This window comes from Centroberyx affinis, unplaced genomic scaffold, assembly GCF_046629955.1.
Source record: "Centroberyx affinis isolate AG114_WGS23_722 - 3 ecotype Tasmania unplaced genomic scaffold, CSIRO-AGI_Caff_v1 ptg001596l_1, whole genome shotgun sequence".
NCBI classification, from domain to species: Eukaryota; Metazoa; Chordata; class Actinopteri; order Beryciformes; family Berycidae; genus Centroberyx; species Centroberyx affinis.
The window spans coordinates 49204-75737 of record NW_027280043.1 but is presented as its reverse complement, the minus strand read 5'-3'; the positions used below and the strand labels follow the sequence as shown (position 1 = coordinate 75737).

General features: G+C 42.1%; 2 protein-coding genes and 1 pseudogene across 2 annotated transcripts in view; 2 read left to right on the top strand and 1 right to left on the bottom strand.

Moving 5' to 3' along the window:
- The window catches only part of LOC139651113 (complement C3-like), a 37049-nt gene extending 34945 nt beyond the window's left edge, over positions 1-2104 (top strand). Inside the window, 3 exon segments of the mRNA XM_071527958.1 lie at positions 190-270; positions 1445-1592; positions 1960-2104. Coding sequence (XP_071384059.1) covers positions 190-270; positions 1445-1592; positions 1960-2104 — 374 coding nt within the window.
- A 1673-nt stretch (positions 2105-3777) lies between these two features.
- Positions 3778-5026, bottom strand: LOC139651112 (uncharacterized; annotated as a pseudogene).
- Positions 5027-5699: 673 nt separating this feature from the next.
- Positions 5700-26534, top strand: part of LOC139651111 (venom factor-like) — a 42283-nt gene continuing 21448 nt past the window's right edge. Inside the window, exons 1-20 of the mRNA XM_071527956.1 lie at positions 5700-5918; positions 6004-6146; positions 8434-8463; positions 9382-9571; positions 10322-10487; positions 11066-11136; positions 11498-11589; positions 12959-13041; positions 13258-13345; positions 13603-13705; positions 14096-14210; positions 14583-14698; positions 14995-15149; positions 17364-17559; positions 18721-18921; positions 21179-21334; positions 21854-21983; positions 23167-23235; positions 23892-24203; positions 24485-24680. Coding sequence (XP_071384057.1) covers positions 5700-5918; positions 6004-6146; positions 8434-8463; positions 9382-9571; positions 10322-10487; positions 11066-11136; positions 11498-11589; positions 12959-13041; positions 13258-13345; positions 13603-13705; positions 14096-14210; positions 14583-14698; positions 14995-15149; positions 17364-17559; positions 18721-18921; positions 21179-21334; positions 21854-21983; positions 23167-23235; positions 23892-24203; positions 24485-24680 — 2831 coding nt within the window. The remainder of the gene's footprint in view (positions 5919-6003; positions 6147-8433; positions 8464-9381; positions 9572-10321; positions 10488-11065; positions 11137-11497; positions 11590-12958; positions 13042-13257; positions 13346-13602; positions 13706-14095; positions 14211-14582; positions 14699-14994; positions 15150-17363; positions 17560-18720; positions 18922-21178; positions 21335-21853; positions 21984-23166; positions 23236-23891; positions 24204-24484; positions 24681-26534) is intronic.

The following is a 26534-nucleotide window of genomic DNA, read 5'->3' as shown; positions in this document are numbered from 1 at the left end:
GGTTCATTGTTGTTGATTGTGAAACAGTCCAAACTGTCCACCATGCTGATGATGGTCTCGCTCTATGCAGGGCAGAGTGTTGTTGCAATGACATCTCAATAGAGGCCAGCATTGGACCAGAAATTTCACATTTTCACACAGACCATTTAAGAGGTGATATAAAAAATGACACTTGTTCCTGTCCTCCAGTCTTCCAGGTGAAGGTGCTGAGTGTCACCCAGAGTTACTATGACCAGTATGAGATGGAGATCACACAGGTTATCAAGCTGGGTGAGTCACTGGAATTGGTCTCACACACACACACACACACACACACACACAGACTCATATATACTTATAAACTCACTTTTTCTCACCCATACATTTAATTGTTGTTCACCATTAACACTGTTTTCAACCATATCAACGATAGCCAGGCAAGAATTACAGACTTCGAATATGTGAATATTTGATGCTTTCTTGTTCTTTCCACATACTCTAGAATTTTATTCTTGTGAGGGTGGAAAGGTCTGTGAAACTAGAATTTAGACTATCATGGGACAGTAAAACTCTCCATTGAAACCCAGTCTAATGAAATCACCTAGCACCTATTATATATGCTATTCAATGGTAGGTAAACTCTGGGATACTATAGGCTTTTAAATGAAGAATTAATTAAAACAAGCACAGATCCTGTACAGACCCACGGCACGTGTGTTCAATTCTATGCACTGAAGGACTGTGACGCGGTTCAATTATCTAGTTCCATAGCGTTACTTAAATACCACAAGGTAATAACATTACCTACCGTTAAAGTTTGTAGGGCAGCAGAAGACGTGTTACTGTTACCAACACAGGCGAGTTTGGAGCAAATTGTGGAATGTTATGTTTCACAACGAGAGACTTGAGTACAATGCTGCTGCCCTGTACATCTCCAAATGACAAACATGACGTGATGAGCGCATCAGAGATCGATTTAGATCAATTTCAATACATTGACCAACTTAATTTTGTGCATCTGTATGGGACACACTGCATCTCACAGTCAAAGATGCCATCTGATGAAGCACATTATCTCACTAAGCGTCCCAGACTGACTGATTGACTGCTTGCCTGACCTGAATTAGCCTTGTGATGCTCTCGGCTGCGCTGTGGGAAAAACAAACACTGACCAATTAAATTAATAAATAAAGAAAAGAAAGAACAACACACAAGAAAACCACATTTCACTGCACATTTTCCAGATTGTTTTTATCTAGCTGCGGTTAAGGAGACACCTCCATTATATCAGCAGTGGACAACATGACTGTAAATATCTGATATTTAATAAGGCTAATATGAGCCAAATATACTGTATCCTCAAAACTATTTATCAGCCTGACCCTAATTCACACCTTATTGATTTTAGTGTTTATTTAGTTATACAGTTGTAAATAATTCCAAATCTCTCCTTCCCTCCACCCAGGCGTGGAGGCTGGGGTGGACGCGGGTCAGAAGAGGCTTTTTATGTCTCATGGAGGCTGCAGAGACGGCCTCAACCTGCAGCAGGGCTCCCAGTACCTCGTCATCGGCCCCAAAGAGGACCAGTGGACCATAGACAGTGACACCAACAGGTAAGGTGGATAAGTGACAGGGATCAGAAAATTCCCATTCAGATATCAGATATCCCATTGGTTTACACTTTTGAATGATCCCTCCCTGCATTATGTCCTGCCCCGACATCCTGTTTCAACATCCACTCACACCCCGCTCCCTCCTGTGCCCTTGAGTGACAGTGGCATGTAATTGACACAAATGATAAAGCCACATTTTCACAACAGAGAGGAGTAAGTCAACTAAATAGAGCTCCTATATGACACAGTAAACACAAACACAAGATATTATGGCTATTTTCAGCCCTCTGATCTCTTAAAATCAAATCTTTTGAATCAAGGACCTTGGAAATTAATCTGTCCTCCCTTCTTTCTTCCTGTCCGTCAGGTTCATCTACATGTTGGGTAAGAACACCTGGGTGGAGCGCTGGCCTTCGTCTGCAGAGTGCTCCAGCAACTCCAGCCTCCAGGCTAAATGCACGGCGCTGGAGGAAGCTGCCTATGAACTGTCTGTCAACGCCTGCAGGCTGTAGAGGCTGAGCAGCAGCTGGATGCCATTTTGGATCAAAACTTCTCTGTGCCATTTTGTTGCGAAAGTGACAAACAAATAAATTCTGGACACAAAGATTCAGTGATCATTTTGAATTCACTCTGTGCAATATGGACTTTTGAAATCTTGAGTTTTTGTCATGTTGTCATTGTGAAAAAGAGAACTGTTAGTATTGTTATCTTGTTACACCAATAATACCCAAGAGGGCGTTCTCCATTGATGCAGCTGGTATGAGGTGGAACTGAGTACCAGCAGCAGCACTACAGATGGCTATAGAATGGTTATAAACTGTCTTAAACTGTGTACTGTCTAAGATCAAATAAAATTAACCTGGAATGATCTACGGTGGGGAATTGAGTCATTGTAGCAGTAAAATAATAGTAAATAAAATACAACATACTAAAGATAAAGATACAGTATAATCACCATGCTAAATAGCTGCTATTGGTTTGAAAGAGTTCTACTAAATGGACTAGTTAGAGATTAACAGTGGTTTGCAGTTTACAGATCAAGCAATCAATCAAATCAATCAAATTTTATTTGTATAACACATTTCATGCAAGCAAATGCAGCTCAAAGTGCTTCACAACACAGATAAAAATGCAGCAAAAAATAAAAATAGACAATGTATATAAGAATACAAATAAACAATACAAATCGGATAAAAAATACATACAAAAAACATTAGGCTAAAAATATACGTTTAAAGTTTTCGTTTTAAAAGTGTCCACATTTTCTAAAGACCTTAGATCCTCTGTGTGGTGTTTCTTTTTGACATATATGATACGGCTCACTTGGTATATTGTTGTTAATTTAGCCTTTATTCAAAGCACAGTGTCAATTGGCATCGGCCTCCCTGGTCATGCCGGGTCTCTGCGCATGTGCCCCAGCGTGGGCTACATCAGAATCAGAATCAGAATAAAGTTTATTGCCAAGTAAGTTTTCACAGTACAAGGAATTTGCTTTGGTATGGAGGTGCATACAATAAACATAAAAATAATAAAATAAAATAAAAATAATAATACAATTAAAATATAATAAAAAATATAATAAGAAATAAAAATATGTACAATATATATGTGCAATATAACAATATAACTGGGTTTTTTTTTTTAATGAAATGTACAGTTTGTACAGTTATGTGCAAAAATGTTTCCAGAGAATGTGCAAAGGTATGGGGGGGGGATAAGGGACTGTGTCAGTGGGGGTCCCGGGCCTTGTTGATGAGGCCAGCTGCAGACGGGAAGAAACATACTTACATTATAACACGTAGTCACATGACCCATTGAGTATTCTCTGCAATATGCCACACTCTGGGAGGCTGTTCCAGCTAGCACCATAATGTCTAATAGCAGCCTCGTCATGGGTCCTAGGTTGGCATTTAGGAACAGTTAAAAGACCACTCCCAGAGGACCTGAGGGATCTAGATGGTTCATGCCCTAGCAGCATTTCTGCCTTGTAAACAGGTGCCAGTCCATTTAGAGATTTGAAGACCAGTGAAAGAACCTTAAAGTGAATGCGGAAACTAACAGGTAACCAGTGCAGAGACTTAAGAATTGGGGTAATATGTACTCCTGGTCTTAGTTAACGTTGTAACAGTTCTGTAGTAACTGTAGTCGGATTATTGCTTTTTTGGGAAGACTGCTGGTGGCTTCCTCAGGTGCTGGGGCTGCTCTCCTTCCCTGACAAATGTGATGGAGCTCTTTGCTGGTTGGAGATTGTCCCAGCTATCTCCATCAGTATATGATTGTGGCACCACCAGCAGCATCCTTCTCCCCGTGCTTTGGGGCAGCTGCTGAGGATGTGCTCCAGCAATCCTCTCCCTTGGCACAACGGGAATGCAGGTGTTTTAGCTTTGCTCCAAATGAAGAGGTTGGATGGGCTTGGCAACACATTGTAGACAACTCGGACTAGGAAGCTGATGTGCTGGGGCATTGCTCTCCAGAGCTCAGGCCATGTGACCTTGCGTGCTGTTGCTGCTTCCCACCTGGTCCATGCTCCTTGCTGTCTCATGCCAACCATCCTGCTGGTACGTGCCTCTTCAACCCCTGCTCGTATCTCCTCCTGCACAAGCCCTTCTTTCCTTGGGCCCTGTTGAAGCGCATCACTGTGCCACTGCCGAGGCCAGCTCTCCATATTGCCACCATCCCCACCAACACCCTGTGCCGCAAACGGGATTCAGCCTGCTCCACCACTTCCTCTGCTCTCCACTTCCTCCCTGTTCTCACCTCAAAGCCAGCTAGTGAGACTTTTGGGTCCGTGGAGTCCCTGTACTGCAGCACCTCTCTTGTGAGGGCCACCAAAAACTCCTCACACAGGCTGCTGAAAGGTAGCCTGAGTTTGGTCTGATGGCCATACAGGGCAATGCTGCTGAGGCTTCAGGGCAAGCCCAGCCACCGGTGGAGGTAATGGCTTACCCTACTCTCAAAGCCCTTCACTGTTGTTAATGGGACCTTGTAAATCAGCAGTGGCCAGAGGATGTGCAGTAGAATGCTGTGTTGGAAGACCCAGGCTTTGATCTTGCCAGGCAGACCCAACTTGTCCACTGCCACCAAACAGGACTCAAGACTCTGATTCGTTGCCTGGATTGAGGCTGTGTCTTTGAAGCTGCATGTGAACATTTGAAGCTGCATGTGAACATTTTGCCCAGGCTCTTCACCAGCTTTTCTGTGACTGAAGGAATTCTGGTACCACCAATGTGGAAGTGGAACGTGCCGGTGACCTTGCCCCTCTCCAGCACCAGGGATCTTGACATTGCTGGTTTGAAGCTCATCCTTGCCCATGTGATGAGCCTCTCAAGCCCTTGGAGAATCCACCTGCCTCCTGGTACCTATGCAGTTGTCACAGTCAACGCACTTATCGGGGGTTGCCTCACCCCTGACTTTGACAGGGTCTGTATAAGCATAATCCACAAATTGACTGGGTTAACAACACTATTATGGGTTGGAGTTCCTTCTGCAATGCTCACCATTTATTTTCAGCCCATTCTTCTCTGTCCCCAGTTTCCACCAACCAGGAGTGTCCACCATGCACCCTGAGTACCTAAACCAGCCAGTCTTCAGCAAGTCCACAGCCACTTCGCAACCTCCACACAGACCCCATGACTGTGCTATTGATCTCCTTCCAGGGTTGTCACCTCCCAGAGGTCGTCTCTATTCCCTCACAGGCCTGGAGACAGAGGTGATGAATAAATGCATTAATGAATCCCTGGCTGCTGGAATCATCCATCCACCTTCTTCTCCTGCTGGAGCCGTTTTTCTTTGTGGAGAAGGATAACCAGACCCTCCGACCTTGTATTGACTTCCAGGGCTTGAATAACATTACAGTTAAGAACTGGTGTCCTTTGCCTCTCATCTTCTTCACCTTTGAGTTTCTCCAACATTTTTACCAAGTTGGACCTCCGCAAAGCCTATCATCTGGTCCACATCCGGAAGAGTGAGTGTGTAAGCTGTGACAGAGTGTAAGACAGCGTTTAAACACCCCCAGTGGCCATTATGAGTACCTTGTCATGCCACTTCTCACACCTCACCAATGCTCATACAGTGTTTCAAGCCCTGGTGAATGACGTTCTTAGAGACATGATTAACCAGTTTGTCTTTGTCTACTTGGACGATATTCTCATCTTCTCCCGGTCAGTCCAGGAACACACCCAACATGTTTGGCGGGTGCTGCAGCATCTCCTAGAGGACCAACTGTTCATCAAGGCAGAGAAGTGTGAGTTCCACTGCTCCTCTGTTTCCTTTCTGGGGTTTATCATATCAACAGACAGCATTCAGATGAACAGTGCCAAGGTGAAGGTGAAGTCCAATGGGCAGATCGTGCAGGCCAATCAACATCTGGAAAGCACACTACCCTACCTTATCTCAAGATCCCTCCTCCTAGAGCCAGCAGCTTGCCTGGGTGGAGTATGCTCACAACTCCCTGCCTGTTTCTTCCACGGGGAAGTCTCCCTTCCAGTGCTGCCTCGGGTATCAGCCATCAACTCTTCAGAGTTCAGTGGAACAAACGGTTCAGTGGAACAAACGGTAGGCAGACTGCCAATGGACATCTGTTCCACACTACCGGTCAGAGCAGTGGGAGTGACTCTCTACTCCTAACCTGGAGTCCCGTAAGTTGGCTCCTCGGTTCGTCTGCCTCTTTCCTGTCTCCCAGGTCATCAGTCCCACAGCAGTTCACCTGCAGTTCCTTTGATGTGTCCTGGATAAGCCTTTGGATCACTGTTTGCTCTTTGTTCAACTGTAATATAAAGGCTTGCTCACCCAGGGGCAGATTGGGGTCTTTTAAAGTTGACAGTAGCATACTGGACAATCTCCTCTTCCCTTTTCTGAGGCTCAATTGGCTTGAAGTTTAAGTGGAGAGGATCTGCCAGGATCTTAGAGAAGTGGACGGTGGTGTAGTGAAAGTCATCCTGCTGTTCTGTCGGTTGTGTCTGTACTGCAACTGATGTGTCACACACATCACCCTGGTTTAGCATGTACCTACTTACTGTTCAACTGCTGAACAATAGTGGACGGTGCTTGGACCGATATTCAATAATGTAGAATATCAAAATATTTTCTGTGTTAAAACGTTGGTGAACAGAGAACAGATCCACTTTCAAGACAATAAAGCAGTCCTGGGTCATTTCGCATTTCTATTCTTGATAAAAGTGATGTAGAAGTGGTATGATCCCATTGAGCCCCCTCCACTGCTGGTGTTACTGACCCAAACACCGCCCCCAGATCCAGTTTCCATGGGGGAGCTCCCAACGCTGCAACAGGAAAACCTCAATGAGCTGACGTCACAGTTCCGAGATGTGTTTTCTGACCATCCGGGATGGACAAGCATAATAGCATCACATCACAACCAAAACGGGCAAGGTCGCCTGACAACCATAAGACAACCATTCATCCTGCAGACGGATACTTCAGAGTCAGGCTTGGTAGGTATGTGGAGCCGTAGCAGCAAGGAAACACAACTGACGCCAAGGGGGAACTTCAGCATCATGGACAGTGCCAGGCCAAGAGGAGGCTCAGTCAGTTATGAGAGGACTGGTATCTCCATGTGCAGTTGCTGCAGACGTGGAGAGAACACAGCTGTTGCCAATTAACAATCACCTCCTCGCAAGATATAGGTAAGCCAGTCTCCTCGAGGGGAGCGCAATGGTGTGCAAGAGGAGAGACCAGAGCTCTCACGCTGGTAAGCGAACCCTGCAAGCCAGACACTAATTAAGCATCTAGCTAGCTATTGTGGCTCTCTCTCGTTGTTTTTGACATTACTGAGTATGGTGGGCGACCCCGGCGGAGACAAAGACACAACACACCGACGTCTTCTCCAGAAGCGTCTGGAAGTTCCCCAAGTGCTGCCCTGATAGTCATTCCTGGTCTGGGAAGAATCTGTGTTAGTTTCTTCCTCTACATCCCCTCCCCTCACCTTTTTACTAGTATAGAAACCTTTTTATGTTTTGGAAAAGACTGTCTCCGCCTGATTCTAAAAAATAAGATACAACGCGCTCAACTCACGATAATACCATGACAACTGGGTGCTGGATCCTTAAAGTAGTTGATAATGAAAAAGAAAAACTAGGACAGCACTCCAAATTAACTTTGTGTGTGTGTGTGTGTGTGTGTGTGTGTGTGTGTGTGTGTGTGTGTGTGTGTGTGTGTGTGTGTTTGGCAGTATGGTAGCAGGCTGTCTTCCCAGTGACCACAGTCCACCCAGTCAGTCAACATGGCACAATGGACATTACTACACATTTTATTTATTTTACTTTTCTGCAATTCCAGTGGCCAAGTTAACTATTTTAAAGGGTAAGCTGATCACATTTCCAATTTCCACTGACTTGGACACTTTTTTATGTTTGAAGTTTGGTTTCTAATGGAACAATTTGTCTTTACAGACAAGCTAGCTGGCTTGGAAGGTATGTGTGCTTAAAGAAAATAAATGTTTTTTGTTTTTTTTCACATATACACTAGCTTGTATTATGTTTAGTAATATGATGTGGAAATTTACGTTTCAGATTCCATATTGGTTACCATAGGTAAGTAACCAAAACTGGACTTCTCTTACCAGTGGAAACAATAAATACAGTATGAAATATTTTTTGGTTTAATTGAGTTCAACCACACTGTGTATGTTTTCTGTAAGCTCATTTCACCGGGACAATCTTTTTAAAATAAATAAATAATAAATACATTAACAGAATCTAACCAAATGCCAAGTGACTTTATACTACAAGTTGTTGTTTTTTCATCTCTGCCCTGGTTTGTACCTTTCTAGCTGTTATCAGGATTGAAAAATAATACTTATCCTGTTCATTTGCATAAATCAAAGGCCAAGGGACCACATCAGTACTGCACCAAGGTACAGTATCGCTACCTACTTATCAAATGTTTAAAAAATGTTAAATGTCTAGAATTCTCAAAAATGAAATATACACCTCTTGAAATTGTGATGCGTCTTCTTTGTCTATGTTTTATTAATGGTAATGTGCATTGTCATTCTGTGTTGTTTTCTATAAGTTGATAATTAGCCTATTATAATTGTATTACAAGCATTACAATTTTAACTTCATGGTTATTTATTTGACATGCTTGCATGCAATGAAATGCTTGTATGCTGGGTCCTCTCAGTTTGGACACACCTGATTGAATGTACTATGTTTTTCATTATCTTAAAGCTATTGTGATCCAAAGCCTTATGTTTAAATGCTTGAAATTTGTTTCAAGCATTCAAGTTGATGCCTTTGTATCTTTCCAAAGCCTTTGCCTTTCCATCAAGGCAAAGGACGGCTACTTTAAAGAATCTAAAATATAAGATAGTTTCACTGCATAATTCCATTTGTGTTATTATTCTAAAATGTGAATAATAGTAAAAAATTAAAAAGAAAATTAGAAATGAGACTCTTTTCTTTTTGCTGTAATTCGACTAAAAACAACCAAACAATCCACAGTGAACAGAGCAAATCATTGCGAACATATCGTCATTTCCTCTCTTTGGTTCGGACTTCAACAAAGGTGTTTTCACACCAAAATGATCCGCACCAGGGAGGGCCAAGACAGACGATTTTTGGAGAATCTTTTGCAAGTTTTAGAAGATGTAGAAGTAGCAGTAGTAGTAGAGCTGGTGATAGTTTTAGTAGACATATCAGCCAGTAGTAAGTACCATTACTGTTGATAATGATAGTCGTAGTAGTAGAAATAGTAGCAGTGGGAGTGTAAGTAGTACTAGCAGAACTGGAATAGTGCAGTACAAATCCAGTGTTTGATCCCCCTCCTGCAGGTTCGCCCTGCTGGCTCCGGACCTGCTGAGAGCCGACAGTCAGGAGAACATCTACCTGGAGGCCAGCGGTCTGTCCGCCGCCATCAACGTCTCCATCAGCATCCAGGACTTCAGCAGGACGTCCCAGCTCCTGCAGGACTCCGTCACACTTGGCCCAGAAAACAGCTTCCATACTCTCAAGACTATACAGGTGACAACTTAAAGAGGTCCATTCCATAATGTGATGTAGGTATTCTGGTAAAAAAAACAAAACACTAACCTTATTCTAAAATGCTAAAGAGTATCCAAACTATAAATACCACCCACATTTGGAAAGTTAACGTCTGCAATCTAGATGCTCCAATATTTTAGAGATATTGAATGATTACATTTTTTCTCCAAGATGGAGTTATAGGTTAAACAGCTTTGTTCAGTTATAGTGAATGTAATGATTGGTTTCAGTTACGCTACCTTCACACCGCAGGCCTTCATGCTCAATTCCAAATTGTCTTTCTTTCCATTGTTGTGTCTTGAGCGCTGGCTCAACTAAGCTGCCTTATGCCAAAATGGTCACAACTGTCTCAGATGAATAACATACGATTTACTTGTTGTCATGGCAACACTGAAAAATTCCAATTTGAGCGTTCAAATACAGGTATCATGTAGGTTGCATGCCCCGAGATCCAATTTTGTACCAGTTATTCATGCCTGCCAGATTGGCAATGAAAAAAATGCAGCTCCATGCAGCTTTTTGCTGTTCACACTGATTAGAAAACGAATAGAACCAATTTCAGCTGCAGTGTGAACATAGTCTGACTTACTTGCTTTACATTTTTACAGCAGAAAAACTAAGAAGAGCAAAATTGATTTTATGCTAGAGTGGCCAGCAGGTTGTCTGGGGTTGGGGTTTCCAATTCTAATCCTCCTCCTGAACCTGATCCTGAATCTCATCTCATCCCAGCTTCCCTCAGAGCTTCTGAATCGAGATGAGGACAGGAACAAGTATGTGTACCTGAATGTGAACTTTGACGACCACTACTCCGAGGAGAGGATGCTGATGGTGTCCTTTCACACCGGCTACATCTTCATCCAGACTGATAAACCTGTCTATAATCCTGGAGATACTGGTGAGAACTGGAGATATTGGTGCTAGAACACCAGAGTCAGACACAAAAGAACAGGATAAACAACAATGAGGACTGGGAGCTGGAAGAGCACCAGTGGCGGTAGTAGTAGCTGTGGTGATAGTACTAGTAGAGGTAGTAGTGGTGGTTGTGGTAGTAGCAGTATTGGTAGCAGTAGTAGTAGCAATTGTAGTAGTAGGAACAGTACTGGTGGTAGTAGCAGCAGTAGTAAAAATAGTAGTAGTTGTAGTTTTGTACTACCACTAGTAGTAGCAGTTGTAGTAGTACTGGTGGTAGTGCTAGTAGCCTTAGCAGTAGTGGAAATAATAGTAGTAGTAGTAGTGGTGGTAATACACTCTTATGCATACAATCCCTAATGATGTTTGACTGCTGCACAAAATAATAAACTTTAGTCGTCAAATGGGAGCAGTGAAGGTGTTTTCGTTTGAACATTTGCTTTGCTAGGCCTCACCTTTGTCTCAGTCTCTTTCCTCTCTCTCTCTCTCTCTCTCTCTTTCCTCTCTCTCTCTCTCTCTCTCTCTCTCTCTTTCCTCTCTCTCTCTCTCTCTCTCTCTCTTCAGTGCAGTGCAGAGCCTTCGTGTCGTCTCCGTCCTTCAAGGCCTTTAACAGCTCCATCACAGTGGAGTTCCAGGTGACAAATGATAATTTATTCATTTTAAATGTGATGTCTTCAATACCGAGGTGCACAAAAGAATGCTCAGAAGGCATAAACGAAATGAAACAAAATGAAAAAGACAATGTCATTGTGATAACACTGTCTGGCGAAGATTAGTTTAAACATATGGGGTGATTTTTAGATCCCATGGAGGTGAGCCATAATTTGAAAACTTATCATTGTGGGTTGTGGTAATATTTCAGTATTTCAGTAATTACCCTATTTCATGGACTCTGTCTTTGTTTAATTTTGGTCCTCATTACTGAATTATTATTTTAGCTCAAATATGTGTGTGTGTGTGTGTGTGTGTGTGTGTGTGTGTGTGTGTGTGTTTCAGAATCCGGAGGGTGTAGTGGTTAAACTGATCTCCAGGACCAGAGCCACCGATGGCGTCTTTGCTGACACTTTCGCTCTCTCTGAGATTGTCAAGTAAGTTGAACTTGTTTCACTCACTTTTCAACATTTTCTACTGACTTCTACAGCTGAGAGGAGAGAATTAGGACTGTTGATTGTAATCTTTATTTAGTTATAGCGTATTATCCGGGGATTTACGCTCTTTTCTAGTGTTGCCCTGCTTCAGTCACTTTCTCTATCAAGATTTTACAATATAACCCCATAATTTGAATCAGCAGCCTGCTGGTCACAAGCATGCCCCAATTCAAGTGGTATAATCTGCTTTAATGGTGCTACATGGAGCATTTTAACATCAATAAATCATTACCACATTCATTTTGAGACATTAATATATGTACCGTAAACAAACAAGACCATCGCCAAGAAGATTGTCAGCCTCTAGCGACTTCTACACTGCATTTTAAATGGTGTGTCACTGGGTCAGATTTGGAGGGAAATCTGCGAGATTTCTTTACAGCACAAAACAGGTTGCCTGATATCAGACAGAGTTGTCAACTCATTACACTCCATTTCTATCTTCGGTCTGACATTGCCTCCACTCTAACCGATTTCCGTGGGGGAGGGGGATTCGATTTCCCCTAACCAAACACTAGAGACCGACGTATCCGCCTGAATCGAACGTCATTTTAAGTCGACACTGATGCGTAGCCATGACAACACCAGAGACGGCTCAGAAAGTATAGAGCGTCTTTGATAACATGGAGCGAAGTAAAAAAATAGTATTTCAGATTTCAAAGTAACTGGTACTTTTAATCGATTTAGAACAGCCTGGATAGCAGCGTCTATCTTGTCTTGCCTTGGTTCCGGCGCACAGCTTGACAACAGCTTGACAACGGAGTTAGTCCCGCCCGTGGCTCTGATTGGCTAATCGTTAGTCCCCCCGGCGCTCATTGGACCGATCATTTTCCAACCGAGAAACCGCTGTTTCATGTCACGATGCCAGACCCAGGCAACAAAACAGGAAGAGGGCACAGTTCTTCCAGAGCTTTCCAGAGCTTTCTAAAGCTTTCAGAGTTCTGGCAACGGCAGATGATGGAAAGAGTGAAAAACCAATGGAAAAATCACTTCCAACATATTTATCCTCTTTAGTAAAGACAAAGACCCCGGGTGGGTGGAGGGGGGACAGGAATCAACAGAGTTTATGGGAAATGTGGTCTTTATTTTGAAAAACACTAGCACTAACAATACCACTGGAATGAGATTGAGGGTGCCAATCTTATCAACCATGGTCGCTTTTGTTTACAATAATTATACAAAGGCTCTACAAAGGCTATACAAAGGATTATGAATTTGACAATAATATATTGTTTAAAAATGCTACACATAAGTCAAATATTGTGTTTTTTTATGTGCCATCTCTTACATGGCTGACTGTCTCTGGCAGTGAAGGAACATGGACGGTGATTGCCAAGTTTGACCACTGGCAGCAGAACACTTTCAGCTCCCAGTTTGAGGTGAAGAAATATGGTAGGTCAAGTTTTAGTGTGTCTTTGTGTAAAGTGCTCATGGTAGCTAATAACATAACAGTAACATTCAATGGTGAATTTGGTTTTCATTGTAACAATCATTTTGTCAGAGTAGGAATTACATTTTTCCAACTGTATATCTCATTTTGGAATGAAGCTATTCACATGCTCTGTAACTGTATAATACTGTATATTTATATGGCGTGTTGTGTTTCAGTGCTCCCCGCCTTCAGTGTTACTTTGACTCCCAGGAAGTCCTTCTTCAAGCTGGACGACACTGAACTGGAGGTAGAGATCTCAGCCAGGTCAGTCTAACACACACACACACACACACACGCACACACGCACACACAGACACCTTAACTCTAACCTCTACATGCCGTAACCAACCTAACCAAAACCTAATCCTGATTCTAGACACACATTGTTATGAGGATGTATGGAAATGTGGATTCAACCAGATATTTTTTTAAAATATAGACAACTAGAACCAACAAAAAAACATTGACAGTTGTTTAACTGTTGTAATCTAACCTTGCATCAATGGTGTGGTGTGTTTCAGGTACCTGTATGGGGAGCCAGTCCAGGGGAAGGCCTATGTGGTGTTTGGGGTGCAAATTAACAAAGAGATGAGGAGGTTACCAACTGTGAAGCAGGTGTCTGATGTAAGTCAATGCTACATCCCAGAATTCACCAGCTACTCTCACTCTTTACCAGCAAACTAGCCTTTAAAAATCTGCCGTTTTACAACGCTACATGTGAGAAATTGTGGAAATGGGTGTAGGTAAATTCAGTGGTATGAGGCCTATTCTGAAATAAATTCTTGATTGAATGCTAAATAGCTTATAAATACATATAAATTCTGAAATGCTCTCTCAGGCAGGACAGGTGGAACTTGGACAGGGAAGTCTTAACATTTGCTTCAGATGGCCGAAATTTGAGTTGAGCTCTATTTTTAACCATTGGCATCGACATTAATGTTTATGAAAATTTCTGAAATGACATTTAAATGTTGCACTGTATTGACTGCCATTCCACCTGTTGGTGTCCTGCAGTTGAATGGAGGAGTCGTCAGACTGAGCATGGAGGAGCTCAGGACTGCTTACCCCAACATCAGATCTGTGGTGGGAAGCTCTGTGTATGTCAAGGCCTCTGTCCTCACCGAGTCAGGTAAGCGCTTACTGTAGGCCTGCATGTACTGTAGTAATGCACAGGAGCACAGCAGTGTATTCACAACGAAAAGCCATGATCAGGTTAGTCTTTGATTGGAGTTTTAGTTATGAAAACATAACTCAGAGGAAGAGCTGTTCTGGAGACAAAAATAATCTAAAACCCCTCCTTTCTTTAGCAGTACAGAGTTAGATATTAGATCACGGTCTCGTTTCACGTACGTTGCTAACTGAGTTAAGTTTGTTGACAATTTGGCATAAGCCCAGGATTTTTCGCAAGTCTTTACTACTACTTTACAATTATTTACTACTATTTGACCTCAGTGTAGTTTGTATTCTAAATTCTCTTCTTCTTCTCTTTTCTCCTGTGTAGGCAGTGACCTGGTTGAAGCAGAGAAGACTGGCATTAAGATTGTGGAGTCTCCTTATGTTGTATCCTTCAGAGACATGCAAAAGTACTTCATGCCAGGCCTGCCCTTTGACTTCACAGTAAGGACCAGGGTCCAGTTTTGCAATCTATCTGTCTAATATAATGGTAAAACTGGACATTTTTACTGCTTCATTTGGCGGCAGAGACTGTCCTTAAATAAACGGCCACAGACTTGATCCCATGTGTCCAAAAACAGCCATGTGTTGCGTTTAAGTGTCCTTGAACAAGACATTGACCCTTCATTTGCTCACTCATTGTCAGTTGCTCTGGACATGAGCATTGGGTAAAGACCAAAATGTAAAATATGAAATCATGTGACTAAAGTGACAGGAGAAGTTGTCCCAAACCTCTCCAGGTCCAGGTGAGCCACCATGATGGTTCCCCAGCCCATAACGTCGTGGTCAAGCTGAATCTGCTGGATACGCCCCTGATCATCGCCTCCGGCTCCACCAGAGTCACCATCAACATGCCCAAGGGTCTGCACAGACAAACCATCTCTGTTAGTACAACTACAGGCATGCTGCTTGTTTCTGTCATTCAGTTACACAGAACGTTTCCCACCTGCTGCTCACTGTGCATCTTCAGAATACATGTAGTCAAAACTAGAAGACGCTAGAGAAAGCTGTACGATACACCTATTTTTTAGCTATTTGTTTTCTCGGCAACAAGTCGACTTCATGACAGTCAGGGATGAGACACTTCACTCATTTAGATCTGGGAGCTATCACACTTTGGCAAAGTTTATAGCACTTGAGAAAAACAAGCCAAATAATGTCTGTTCTTTACTGAGCAGTATGGAATTACTGAAAATAAGTAAAACTTCTATTAACTTAAACTTTTCCTGTATTCGGAAACTACATCATTGCCGTGCATACGCTGTGGGACTCTTCTCATACTTATTCCATACATATCTACTTAATAGCCTATGTTGTAGTGTGAAAATTGTCAGTTGAGTATCTTTCAAAAATTGTAAGTGAGTAGTGATAATCAGAATTGTTCGTTAACCCGGTGTGTAAGATCAATAGATAGTCAGGTCAGACCTCATTCATGAAATCACTGAAAGATTTATTCCAGCAAATTCCAATCAAAATAGTGCAAAGGGCAACCACTCTTGATGATCCAAAGATAATTCCAAAGATGTGTGTGGTTCTAACACAGAGAAAATAAGTACAATGAGTATAACAGCAGACATCCATGTAGTTTTGGCACAATGCTAATAAGGCTAATGGCTAAGCTAATGGCTAAACGGTCAAAATTAACTAAATTAACTACATGGCAGCAATGTCTAGGTCAAAAGAAACAAATTGCTAAGGCTAATGCTAACATGCTATGCTAATTAGCCTCTACATAGTATATTCATCAAGAGCATATATTCAATGCCAAAAGGAGAAGCAGAAGATTACAACTTCTTAGAAACATAATCAATAATTTTAACTTACAATTAATTGCACACACACAACACCAAACTCCATAGGGAACAGCATAAAATAACAAGCCAATGGGCAACATGGACATACATCCACCTCTGAAGATGAAGGAGAGAAAACTGAACAGAAATGAGTAACTTGAGTAAGGCTCAAGTCCAAAGTCCCACACATTGATTTCACTGATAGGCCAGAGAAGTGGGGTGATTAATGACTGACACTTCCCCAGCAAATAATGCCGCTTTTCCACCGCATGGTACCGGCTCGACTCGACTCGACTCGCCTTTTTTGGTTTTCCACTGGGCAAGTACCAGGTACCAGGTACCATATTACCTGGTACCTGGTACTTTTTTTCGTAGCACCTCCGTCGAGGTTCCAAGCGAGCTGAGGTGATACCAAACGGTGACCTGAAAAACACTGCAGACTACTGATTGGTCGGAGAGAATCGTCATCGCGACACGGGACATATGCTAACGTTAGCTACCGGGTTAGCTTACCCTCTTGCGTCACCTTTGAGCAGCCAGAGAGCAGTCTGTTGTCTCGCTGCCTTCAGCCTCTTCTGAAATAAAATCTGTTTCCTTGCTGTGACTAACAGCCACATACCGAGAATCAACCCTTCGATATCCTCCATTGTTGCTATGTGCGTCGCGTTTCATGCAGCATCGCGGCGTCGCTATGACGACCAGTTGTGGGGGGGGGGGCACATTGAGGGGGTACTATCTGCAGTGGAAAACCTTACTACCAAAAGCGAGTAGAGTCGAGGCGAGTCGAGTCGAGGCGAGTTGTGCCCGTACCATGCGGTGGAAAAGCGGCATAAGGCTCTACCAATTAAGTGTTGATAAAGTAAACAGTCCGAGTGAATTAGGGCGTCAGGTGAAAAATTTATTTCAGTTCTGAGAACTTTATCTTCAGAATTCCGAGATTAAAGTCAGAACTCAGAATTAGGACTTTAAACTCAGAATTCTGAGATTAATCTCACATGGCCCTAATCCTCTTCGGCACAAAACAGGCTGGAAGTTTCAGCGGGTGCTGAAGTTATCATTGAGCGATTGGTATTCATCGACAGTCCTATCATATATTATGTTCATTTTGTGCTGGGACAGTAAAAATCTTACTTATTGCCCTTTTTAAGAATTTATTTTTGTCTTGTATACCATGTTTTTGTACTGTTGCCTTCAATGTTTTTACGTCTTCATGATTTCTCTCCATGTGGATACTGGACAGCAGGATATCCGTTTGGGATTTTGAAGGTGAATTTATCACAAGCCTTTTTTCTATTGTGTCCTAGGCTGAGACCACACCAGGCGGACCTGAAGCCAGAGCAGCAGGCCAAACACCAGGCCACTGTGTATCCCTACAGCCCCCAGAACTCACAATATCCAAACTACCTGTACATCTCCACAGGGACAAACATGGTGTCTGTAGGAGACACACTGACCCTGAAGCTGACATTCAGCGTCGCCTATAGAGAATTAATCACAGACTTCACCTACCTGGTGAGACCAGCACACCCCACTGCGACAAAAGTTGTCCATCAACTACAAGTCATTTAATGTAGCGTTTAGTCCTAAAATCTGATGAAACAACATGAATGTAACAACAGTGGCAGTATCTTGAAATAAGGTCCATTCTACTAGAGTCAACATAATGTCATTCAGTTCAAGAAAATCATTGACTGAAACTGTTGGTTTACATTGGAAACAAGTGGAACTATTTCACCCCGCTGACAGCTTCTTTCAGAAAAATATGATTTTAAGACTCAATCCTACATTGAATAACTGTTTTATACGTAAGAGAATCTGGACAGAGGGTGCTCCATTTGGAGTTCATTGTGAAAATAAAAACAGTGTTGAAGATGCTTTTTAGTGTTGGGTTAGTAACTTGTACATGATGAACTGTACCATTGTACATGAATAAAGTTGAAAGGCTTGTTCTATGAACAGGATATACATAAATGGCCGATGGGAACTGTGACCGTTGTGTACCATTGTAACCGTTATATACACCACTTCTTTTTGACCAGCTCCCACTTTGTGTGAAAGCACAGATTCTGTTGGGTGTTTTTCTCCTCTTGTCCTGGTTTTTTTTTTAGGAATTTAAAAATGATATCCTGTTCACAGATCAAACCATTAGATGAAAGGATTTTATTTCTTATCTTGTATCTGAAACTTTTTTTTTTTATTTGAGGACTTGAAATATACACTAGCCACTAGAAATGTATACTGCTGGTAAATGTTGGCTGTGGCTGGGATATCTGTCAGTTCTACTGGCCACTTGGGATTAGTCTTTACAAATCTAAAAAACTACTTTGGCAGCCAAGAAATTAAATTGGCTGGTAAAAAGTTTAATCTATTTTCCACTGTATCTAAACAGTTTCATGAAATTGTGGGCGGCATAACATGATCCAACACTGACAATATATAATCTCTAGTTATCACTGTCTAAACATTATGTAACTTAAATCTGTTGTGGATGATTGCTTCTTCATCAGTCTTTTTACTGATTTTTTTTTTGGTTTTTTTAACAAGCCTTTCCACAGCCAAATCTCATACCATGATTGCTTGTTTGCTCGAATCCAAACTGAAAATATCTAAAAAGTGTGAAAATTCAGAGATGATATATTCTTCTTGACTTCCTCCCTCAATCAACTTTCTCAGGTACTCAACAAAGGCAAAATCATCGTTGCTAAGCGACTGGATGTGACCGGTCAAGCAATCACCAGCGTTGGGTTGACGGTTACCACGGAGATGATGCCGTCGTTCCGTTTCGTGGCGTTCTACACCATTCCCTGGGCGGAGCGGCCGGAGGTGGTGGCCGACTCCATCTGGGTGGATGTGGCAGATTCCTGTCTAGGAGGGGTGAGTCCACAGCTCATCATGAGGAATCACCAGCAGTGGGGCGGCTTAGTGGTTAGAGAGACCGTCCCATAGCCGAAAAGTCACAGGTTTGATCACCGCAACAACCCATGGTGTGTTTATCAACAGTCATGTGTCCTGTTGAAGTGTCCTTGAGCAAGACACCAGACCTGAAATGCCTGAAATCTGGCTTCTGTTTTTCTGCCACTGGCTTCTGAGTTCAGAGGTTGGCATCCAGAAAAAGACTGCTTTCAAGTAGGTTCGATGGGGTTGATAAGAGTCGATTCCACACAGCACAGAAAATGCGCATGCACGAGTGAATCCCAGAGCCGAGTTCTTCTCTGGGGTTCTGATAAGTTTACAAGTGGCTCAAGTTTGCCTGGCAACAGAATGAGAGATTAGACCAAGTATTAGACACTGTTGCTGACTGTCAAGAAAAAGCCTAATTCTGCACCGCCCACATCGGTAGTGTGGCGGTATATTAGTTTAGAGAAAGATGAAAACAAAGTAAGATGTCAAATTTGCGACAAAAGACTGGCTTACAAAGTCCTTTATAAACATGCAACAGAATTTTAAACTGAATTCTTTGCCACACAGGAAGCCAATGCCGTGATCTCAGCGCTGGAGTGATGTCCATTTTGTTAGTCCTAGTAAGAACCCTGGCAGCAGCATTCTGTATGAGCTGCAGGTCTCTAGCTTCTTTGGAGAGACCTGTGAAGACACTGTTACAATAGTCAAGCCTACTAAAAATAAATGCACAAATAAGTTTATCAAGGTCCTGCTTGGACATTAATTCTTTAATTCTTGCGATATTTTTGAGGTGATAGTAGGCAGATTTTGAAATTGTCTTGATGAGAGTCTATAACTACACCAAGATTTCTGAATTGGTTTTTAGTCTTCAGCGAGAGGGATTCAAGGTCTCTCCTCTTTATCTTTATTTAGTTGCAGAAAATTGTGGCACATCCAGTCATTGATTTGTTCAATGCACTTGTTTAGTGAATCTATTGGAGCATAGTCATCTATTGATAAAGCTATGTTGATCTGAGTGTCGTCTGCATAATTATGATTGGAAATATTGTTGTTTTGCATTATTTGAGCTAGTGGGAGCATGTAAAAGATTGAACAGAAGAGACCCAAGAATTGTCCCCTGAGGAACTCCTCATGTCGTTTTTTTGTTCGCTCAGATACGCAGTTACCAATAGATACAAAGTAGTTTCTGAATTGTAAATAGGATTTAAGCCAGTTTAGCACCATTTTTCCAGCCTGCCTACCAGTATGTCATGGTCTACTGTATCAAACGCAGCACTAAGATCCAATAAAACTAGAACTGAGATTTTTTCACAGTCCGTATTAAAACGCATATCATTTAAAACCTTTACTAGAGTGTTCTCAGTGCTGTGGTGGGACCAAAATCCTGACTGGAAGATATCAAGAGTATTATTGGAGGTCAGTAAACTGTTAAGACTATCAAGGCAGCAGGGAGGTGACTGTAGATGCAACACAACTTCTTCTAGTGTTTTGTCATCAACTGGATTAAACTCAAGAAAATGTTGTCTGGAATCAACTATTATAAGTATTGGAAGTATTGGGAACGTTTTTTAATATAATATTTTATGATATATATCTTATAATATTTTATGGCTGAAGTATGATTCCAGAACAAAATAAAATGAGGACTGAGAACAGATGAAGATCCCATAAGGGTACCAACCAACCCAGGCTGCATCGGATGGCAACTTGATCGATTGAGAACAAATAGGAAGCCCCAAGATGCATTGCCAGAACGATGCATCCCATCCAGTCTATAGTAGAGAGATGATTGAATCTGCTGGAAAATGAACACGTTTGTCTCATTCATTGGCTTTGCATCAAGCACACAGCACATCTCACACTGAAAATGCTTCTCTGTGCGTACGGTCTTCAGAAGTTCATTCTCTCCAAGACAGCTCAGGAATAACTCTCCATGTTCTCAAAAGTCCTTGAATACTGTTAGATACAGCCTTGAAGTCTTCAATTCAGTTTTAAGTCTTAAAAAGTTTGTGCTGTTTTTCTAGTGAGAATCAGCCCAGTCATTCAGTCATGTCTGCTTGTCATCTTGATGTTTTTGTGTGTTAGATGTTTTTAAAAGCCCTTTTTTTTTTCATCTCACCTGCACAAATTTGTATTTTTTCTCTTCTTGTGTTATAACTTCATTCTTGTATTTTATCATTGTTTCAGTACATTGTTATTAATAATTACCTTCCCCCCTCTGCCTCCCTAGCTGAGTGTCGGGCCGGCGGACGGCAGGCATCGAGACTACAGACCTGGGACGCCCATCAGTTTCAGGGTCAGAGGGGACCCGGGGTCAAAGGTCAACCTGGTGGCTGTGGACAACGCTGTGTATCTGCTTAGCAAGCAGAGACTCACACAGAGCAAGGTGTGTGTGTGTGTGGGAGTGTGTTTTTGTGTGTTTGTGTATGTATATATACACTGTGCCACAGGCAGGGTTGGGTAGGTCACTTCTAGATACCTCATCAACACTGTAATCAGTAAAATAATCTAAGGGATTATGCAAACTCAGTAATACAATCTGATTACTTTCATATTGTATTGAAGGTACTGATAAGAAAAAGTGAAATATTACAAAGTTCAGGAAATATATTTCAGGCTTGCATACAAACACAAATTTGTTGCTGTGCCACATTTTATCAAGATGCAGAAAAACTACCAGTATTTAAATGGGTTTATGAGTTTCTCCTTTCACTTTCAAAGTATTTCTAGAAGAAATCCTCAATTTTTTTGCTGTTTTCCTCTAATTGCTATAATATACATTATTTTTTAGGTAACATAATGGAAAACAACCAAGTAAATACTGCAGAACCAAACCAAAACTAACGCAGAATAGCACAAACCTCTCCAATTTTGACCTTTGACCTCAACTGGACTTTCTTCTCAGATCTGGGACGTGGTGGAGAAGGGAGACATCGGCTGCACCCGAGGGCGTGGGCCAGACAGCATGACGGTGTTCACAGATGCAGGACTGCTCTTTGCCTCCAGCTCTGGGCTCAACACCATACCCAGGCAAGGTACTGACTGTTCAGGCCACCAGACTAAATCTAACAAGCTGTGAATTTCGTAAACTGTAACAGATTCACTCTCTACCCCTTATTTGGATAATTGTGATAACTTATTGTGTTTTATTCCTGCTCAAACCAAATTTCCCATTAGAACAGGGGCGGAGCCAAAGCGGTTGCCGGATGGCACTGCCTCCCCTTGAAATCTGATTGCCCCGGGTGCCACCTCAAATTTTCTTGCACATCATTGGCTGTTTAACTCCGATGTAAGATTACATTGGTTTAAGTGACCAAGGTGCCCTTTTTGACAGAAAGAAGTGCTGAAACGTGACAGATGTTGATGTTATGTTTCATTTTTTCCAGATCTTTCACAGTCCAGTCCCTCCAGTAATAGAAACATTATCCTGCATGTAATCATTTGTTTCTGAACATATTCAAAGCTGAATCTTGAGTAAACACAATTTATGAAAAATAATCAAACTATATTGCTCCCGCCTCTGATCAGGACCAGAAACAGATCCATGTTGGATTTAAATGTTGTGTTGCTTTTTGTCACAATAAATGTGAAGATCAAAACTTAATTCTTCCAAACAATTCCTCTTGTGGATGAAGCCAAAGTGCAGCAGTTGTCCATCAAAGTTAATCAAAGTCCATCCTCCCATGCTAGCTGAAGGCCATGTTTGTACTGCTGTATTTGCTTAAGTGCTTGAAGTGTTGTTGCTTTTTGTTGTCATGTTGTTGTGTATTTAATAGCTGTGTTGTGTATTTAAAGAGTAATTTAACCTCAAACCCTTTATAAGGCCTGACATCTAAAGGTAAAAAGCATGCAACTGAAATTGCCATCTGCTACTGGCTGATCTTTGGTGCCAGGTAATGTCACCACCTGAAGGTGACATCGGAATGAATCTGTCCAAATTTTGCATAAGAATCACTTCATGTTAAGGCTTCCCATACACAACCAGTGTAATATTGATCAGTTATACAATAAATATGTAATCAAACAGGCTGCATCACACCCATTAGATCCATTATTTCTGTTTTTTAATGAAAGGTCAATATTAGCCTGATACATCACAATAATACAATGATAGAGAGATGGCAGATAAGGAAACAGGAAACATCACTGATTGTTCATCATGGGTACCAATGTTTTTCTCCTCTCCTCTCCTCTCCTCTCCTCTCCTCCTCTCCTCAGCTCTGCAGTGTCCAGGCAGTGCCAGAAGGAGGCGCTCTGCTGAGCAGTTACAGCATCGAACCCAGCTGGGTGAGTGTCCGCTCATCGCTGAGGGTTTGTGTGTTTCAAAATAGGTGGGAGCACTCTTGACAACGGCTGCTTTTTAAGATAGTGGATCAGTAGGCGTAGTGTCATGATACATTCAGATTATGAGCCATAAAAGCTACAGAACGGCCTGCCGCACTGAGCTACATTGTCGCCAACATGCTGGCTATGCTGTCATAGCTTTGCATTTGTCTCACTTTTATTTAATTTGGCAAGTACTCGTTCTTCTACTTCATCAAGGAAATAATAGCGTAAATATAACTACCCTACGCTACCTTGATTTGTTTGTGCTTCACTGCGTCTTCAGAGTGGGGAAAAACTTTGAAGCAGCGCTTGCCCGACTCGCTGCTACATTTTACTTGCTGTCGTTTGTAACTTCATGTTGATCGGCTTCCTATTGAAAACGAATGAGTTCCTGTTGCTTTGTGGCTCCTTAACTCAATGTAATCATGTCTGTTTGCCCTAATCTGACATAAAGAAACGGCAGTAGGTGATTGGCTTATACTTATTTTATGTCATCCTACGTTTTCTCCATGCACCCATCATCCCACCAAAACGCTCTCTTCCTGCCCTCCATCTTTCTCCGCCTTTCATCCTTCCTTGAGTCCATTACCTTAACCTCCTGCCCCCCCCATCTCCAGAGAGTCACTACAAGGAGAAGCTGCAGCGTCGGTGCTGTAAGCACGGCCTGAGGGAGATCCCCATGCCGTACTCCTGCACCCGACGCTCCCTCTACATCACCGAGGGCTGGGAGTGCATCCAGGCTTTCCGCCACTGCTGCGCCCACTACCGGGGCCAGGAGCTCGAGACCAGGCGCCCCACCACCCCGCCGCCGCTGACAACCGCCGCTTATGATGCCGATTATGATGCTGATTATGTCGTGTACGATGAAATGTTCTCATCACTTATGCCCCGGTCCACATCACTTATGCCCCGCTCTTGGCGTCCCCATGGTAAATAAAGGAAGAGTTAATTTCCAAAATGTTATATATTCTTATATCCATTTTGGAAGGCAGATAACCAGAAGTTCATCATTCAGTATTTCTGAAATATAGAAGATTCAGTCTGTGGAGATGTTATCATTTTTTCAGTCAAGTTACCTTCAACCTTTTTTTTTTTCTTTACTTTATCCAGGACAAATTATGAACCCACCAGTGGCCATCCTGTAGGGGAAAATGTATTTTGTGCTAACAGAGTATTAACTTTTTCTCTTGTGTCTCACCCTACTCTGCAGCTCGACCACGACCAACACAAAATACAAGGGGAAACAGATTGATGAAGAAGAAAATGGAAGAAGAAGAGTTTGTGGCAGAGGAGGAGGAAGAGGGGGAGTACCTGGATGAGACTCAGGTGTATCTGCGCGCCAAGTTCTATGAGTCTTGGCTGTGGAGGGATGTGAGCCTGCCCAGCACAGCCGACAGCACAGACGGGTGAGTGGTAGATTGGAGTTTTAATTATGCAAACTAATGGGTGGAGCCAAAGAACCACAGCTTTTCTTGTTCCATAAGACTGAAGCCCAGTGAAAAAGGCAAGAGGAAAGAGAAGCTAATATTATGAAGCCTAGCACTCTTATTAGTAATTGAAAAAATGCCATCTATTCATTAACATGTTTGAGGTCTAGTACCCACACATTGAAGCTTAAAAATGTTGTTGTTGCTGCTGTTATGGAAAAACCATGAAAGTCATTTTGGTGTTTTTCCTTTTCATATTTCAACTAATTTTTCAAAGTTTACGTGGTCGTTTATGTGTTGAGAGAGTTTCATGGCCCCTTGGCACTGTAAAAAAAAAAAAAAAAAAAAAGTATAATTTCAAACATAAATGGGTGACAATGAGAAAAAAAGCAGGTTTGTGGTTTCCGTCAGATAACAGCATAGTGTGGAAGTGTGTCATTAGGGAGCGGCTGTTTGCAGTGGCCATGATTCATCACTACACTAACAAGTAAACAGTAAACATGTCGTCCTCCAAGAATGACGCAGAATTGTAGTTGGGCAATAAGTAGAAAATATGTTTCACCAAAATCCAATCAGCAACTGTCTGTAGTGTGCTTGACTCACAGCCAATTAAACAAACATTGTTGGATGTGGGTGTGTGTTATGTCACTGTTTGCGTTGTGCAGTGACATCAGGCAACCCAAAAAGCTGCTGTCATTGTTTACAATCAAGCTAATATTTTACAAGTTGCCTGCTGAAACTTTGGAATAACGGACTATAGTTTATGAACAAAACAAGACTAGGTAGACCTAGTGCAAGCCGGGCCTCCTCTTGGCTTTTGCACCCTAGTATAATACGTTTTCTGTACTTCCCTCTGCATTTTAGTGATATACTATAAGTGTGGTGGCCTGCAAAAACCCTTCACATGGTGAAAATTTGACATGTTTAATTTGTGATATTTTGATTTTGAGCTTTTTAATCTGTTAGGTGTATAAAAATAAAAAGTGAGAAAAATGGCTTTAAACATTCCACAACATTCCATTTTCTCCAGTGGCATTCCTCCAAGTAGTCTACAGGAGAGTGCAAGGAACAAACACACCAGCACTGAAAATAAATCCAATATGATTTGTTTTCCTCAACAACACAGACTTGGTCACTTCTTTACAGCAATATGAAATCATAGGACTGTCTTAAGTGTGTGTCTGTGGATGTCCTTTACACCTATCGGACACTTATCTATCTTTGCTTTAGTGGTGAAGGTAAACAGGAAGGCAAAAATAGAATGAAGTAACAAGTGCGGCTATCTAGTCAACTAATTAGTTAATTTGTTGAAATGAAAAGGGATCAGTTATCTGAGCCTTGTAGTAAAGCTTTTTATTAATTTTTGCAAGTTGTTAACATCAGTAACTGGGGAATAATGCGAGTGGATGTAACGATCACCTGTCTGTGGACCAGACTGATGGATATCTGCCACGACCAGCAGCTACCTGTAGCTTCGTTCATAATAAGTGACTCTGTCCTACCTCTTGTTAGCTAACACTCCTAATGAGTAGGTTACTGTCATTTTGTGGTCTAATCCAAGAGAACCTGGCTGCAGACAAGATGGTGGACACGGAGGCAGACATCTTGGACCGCACCTGTGGTCCAAGATGTCTTGGAGGCACCTGCGCAGTTGACAGGAAATCACATGACCTCAGCAGCTGAAGTTGGTCTTCTTCGTGACTTTGTTTCCCCCATGAAGGTCACCTTGTGTGTAATCGGTATTTGGTTCTTAAAATGTGCAATTTAGCACACGGATTTAAAAAAATATACAAGATTTTTCAATAGAAATATATTTTACAAGTCAACTGACTC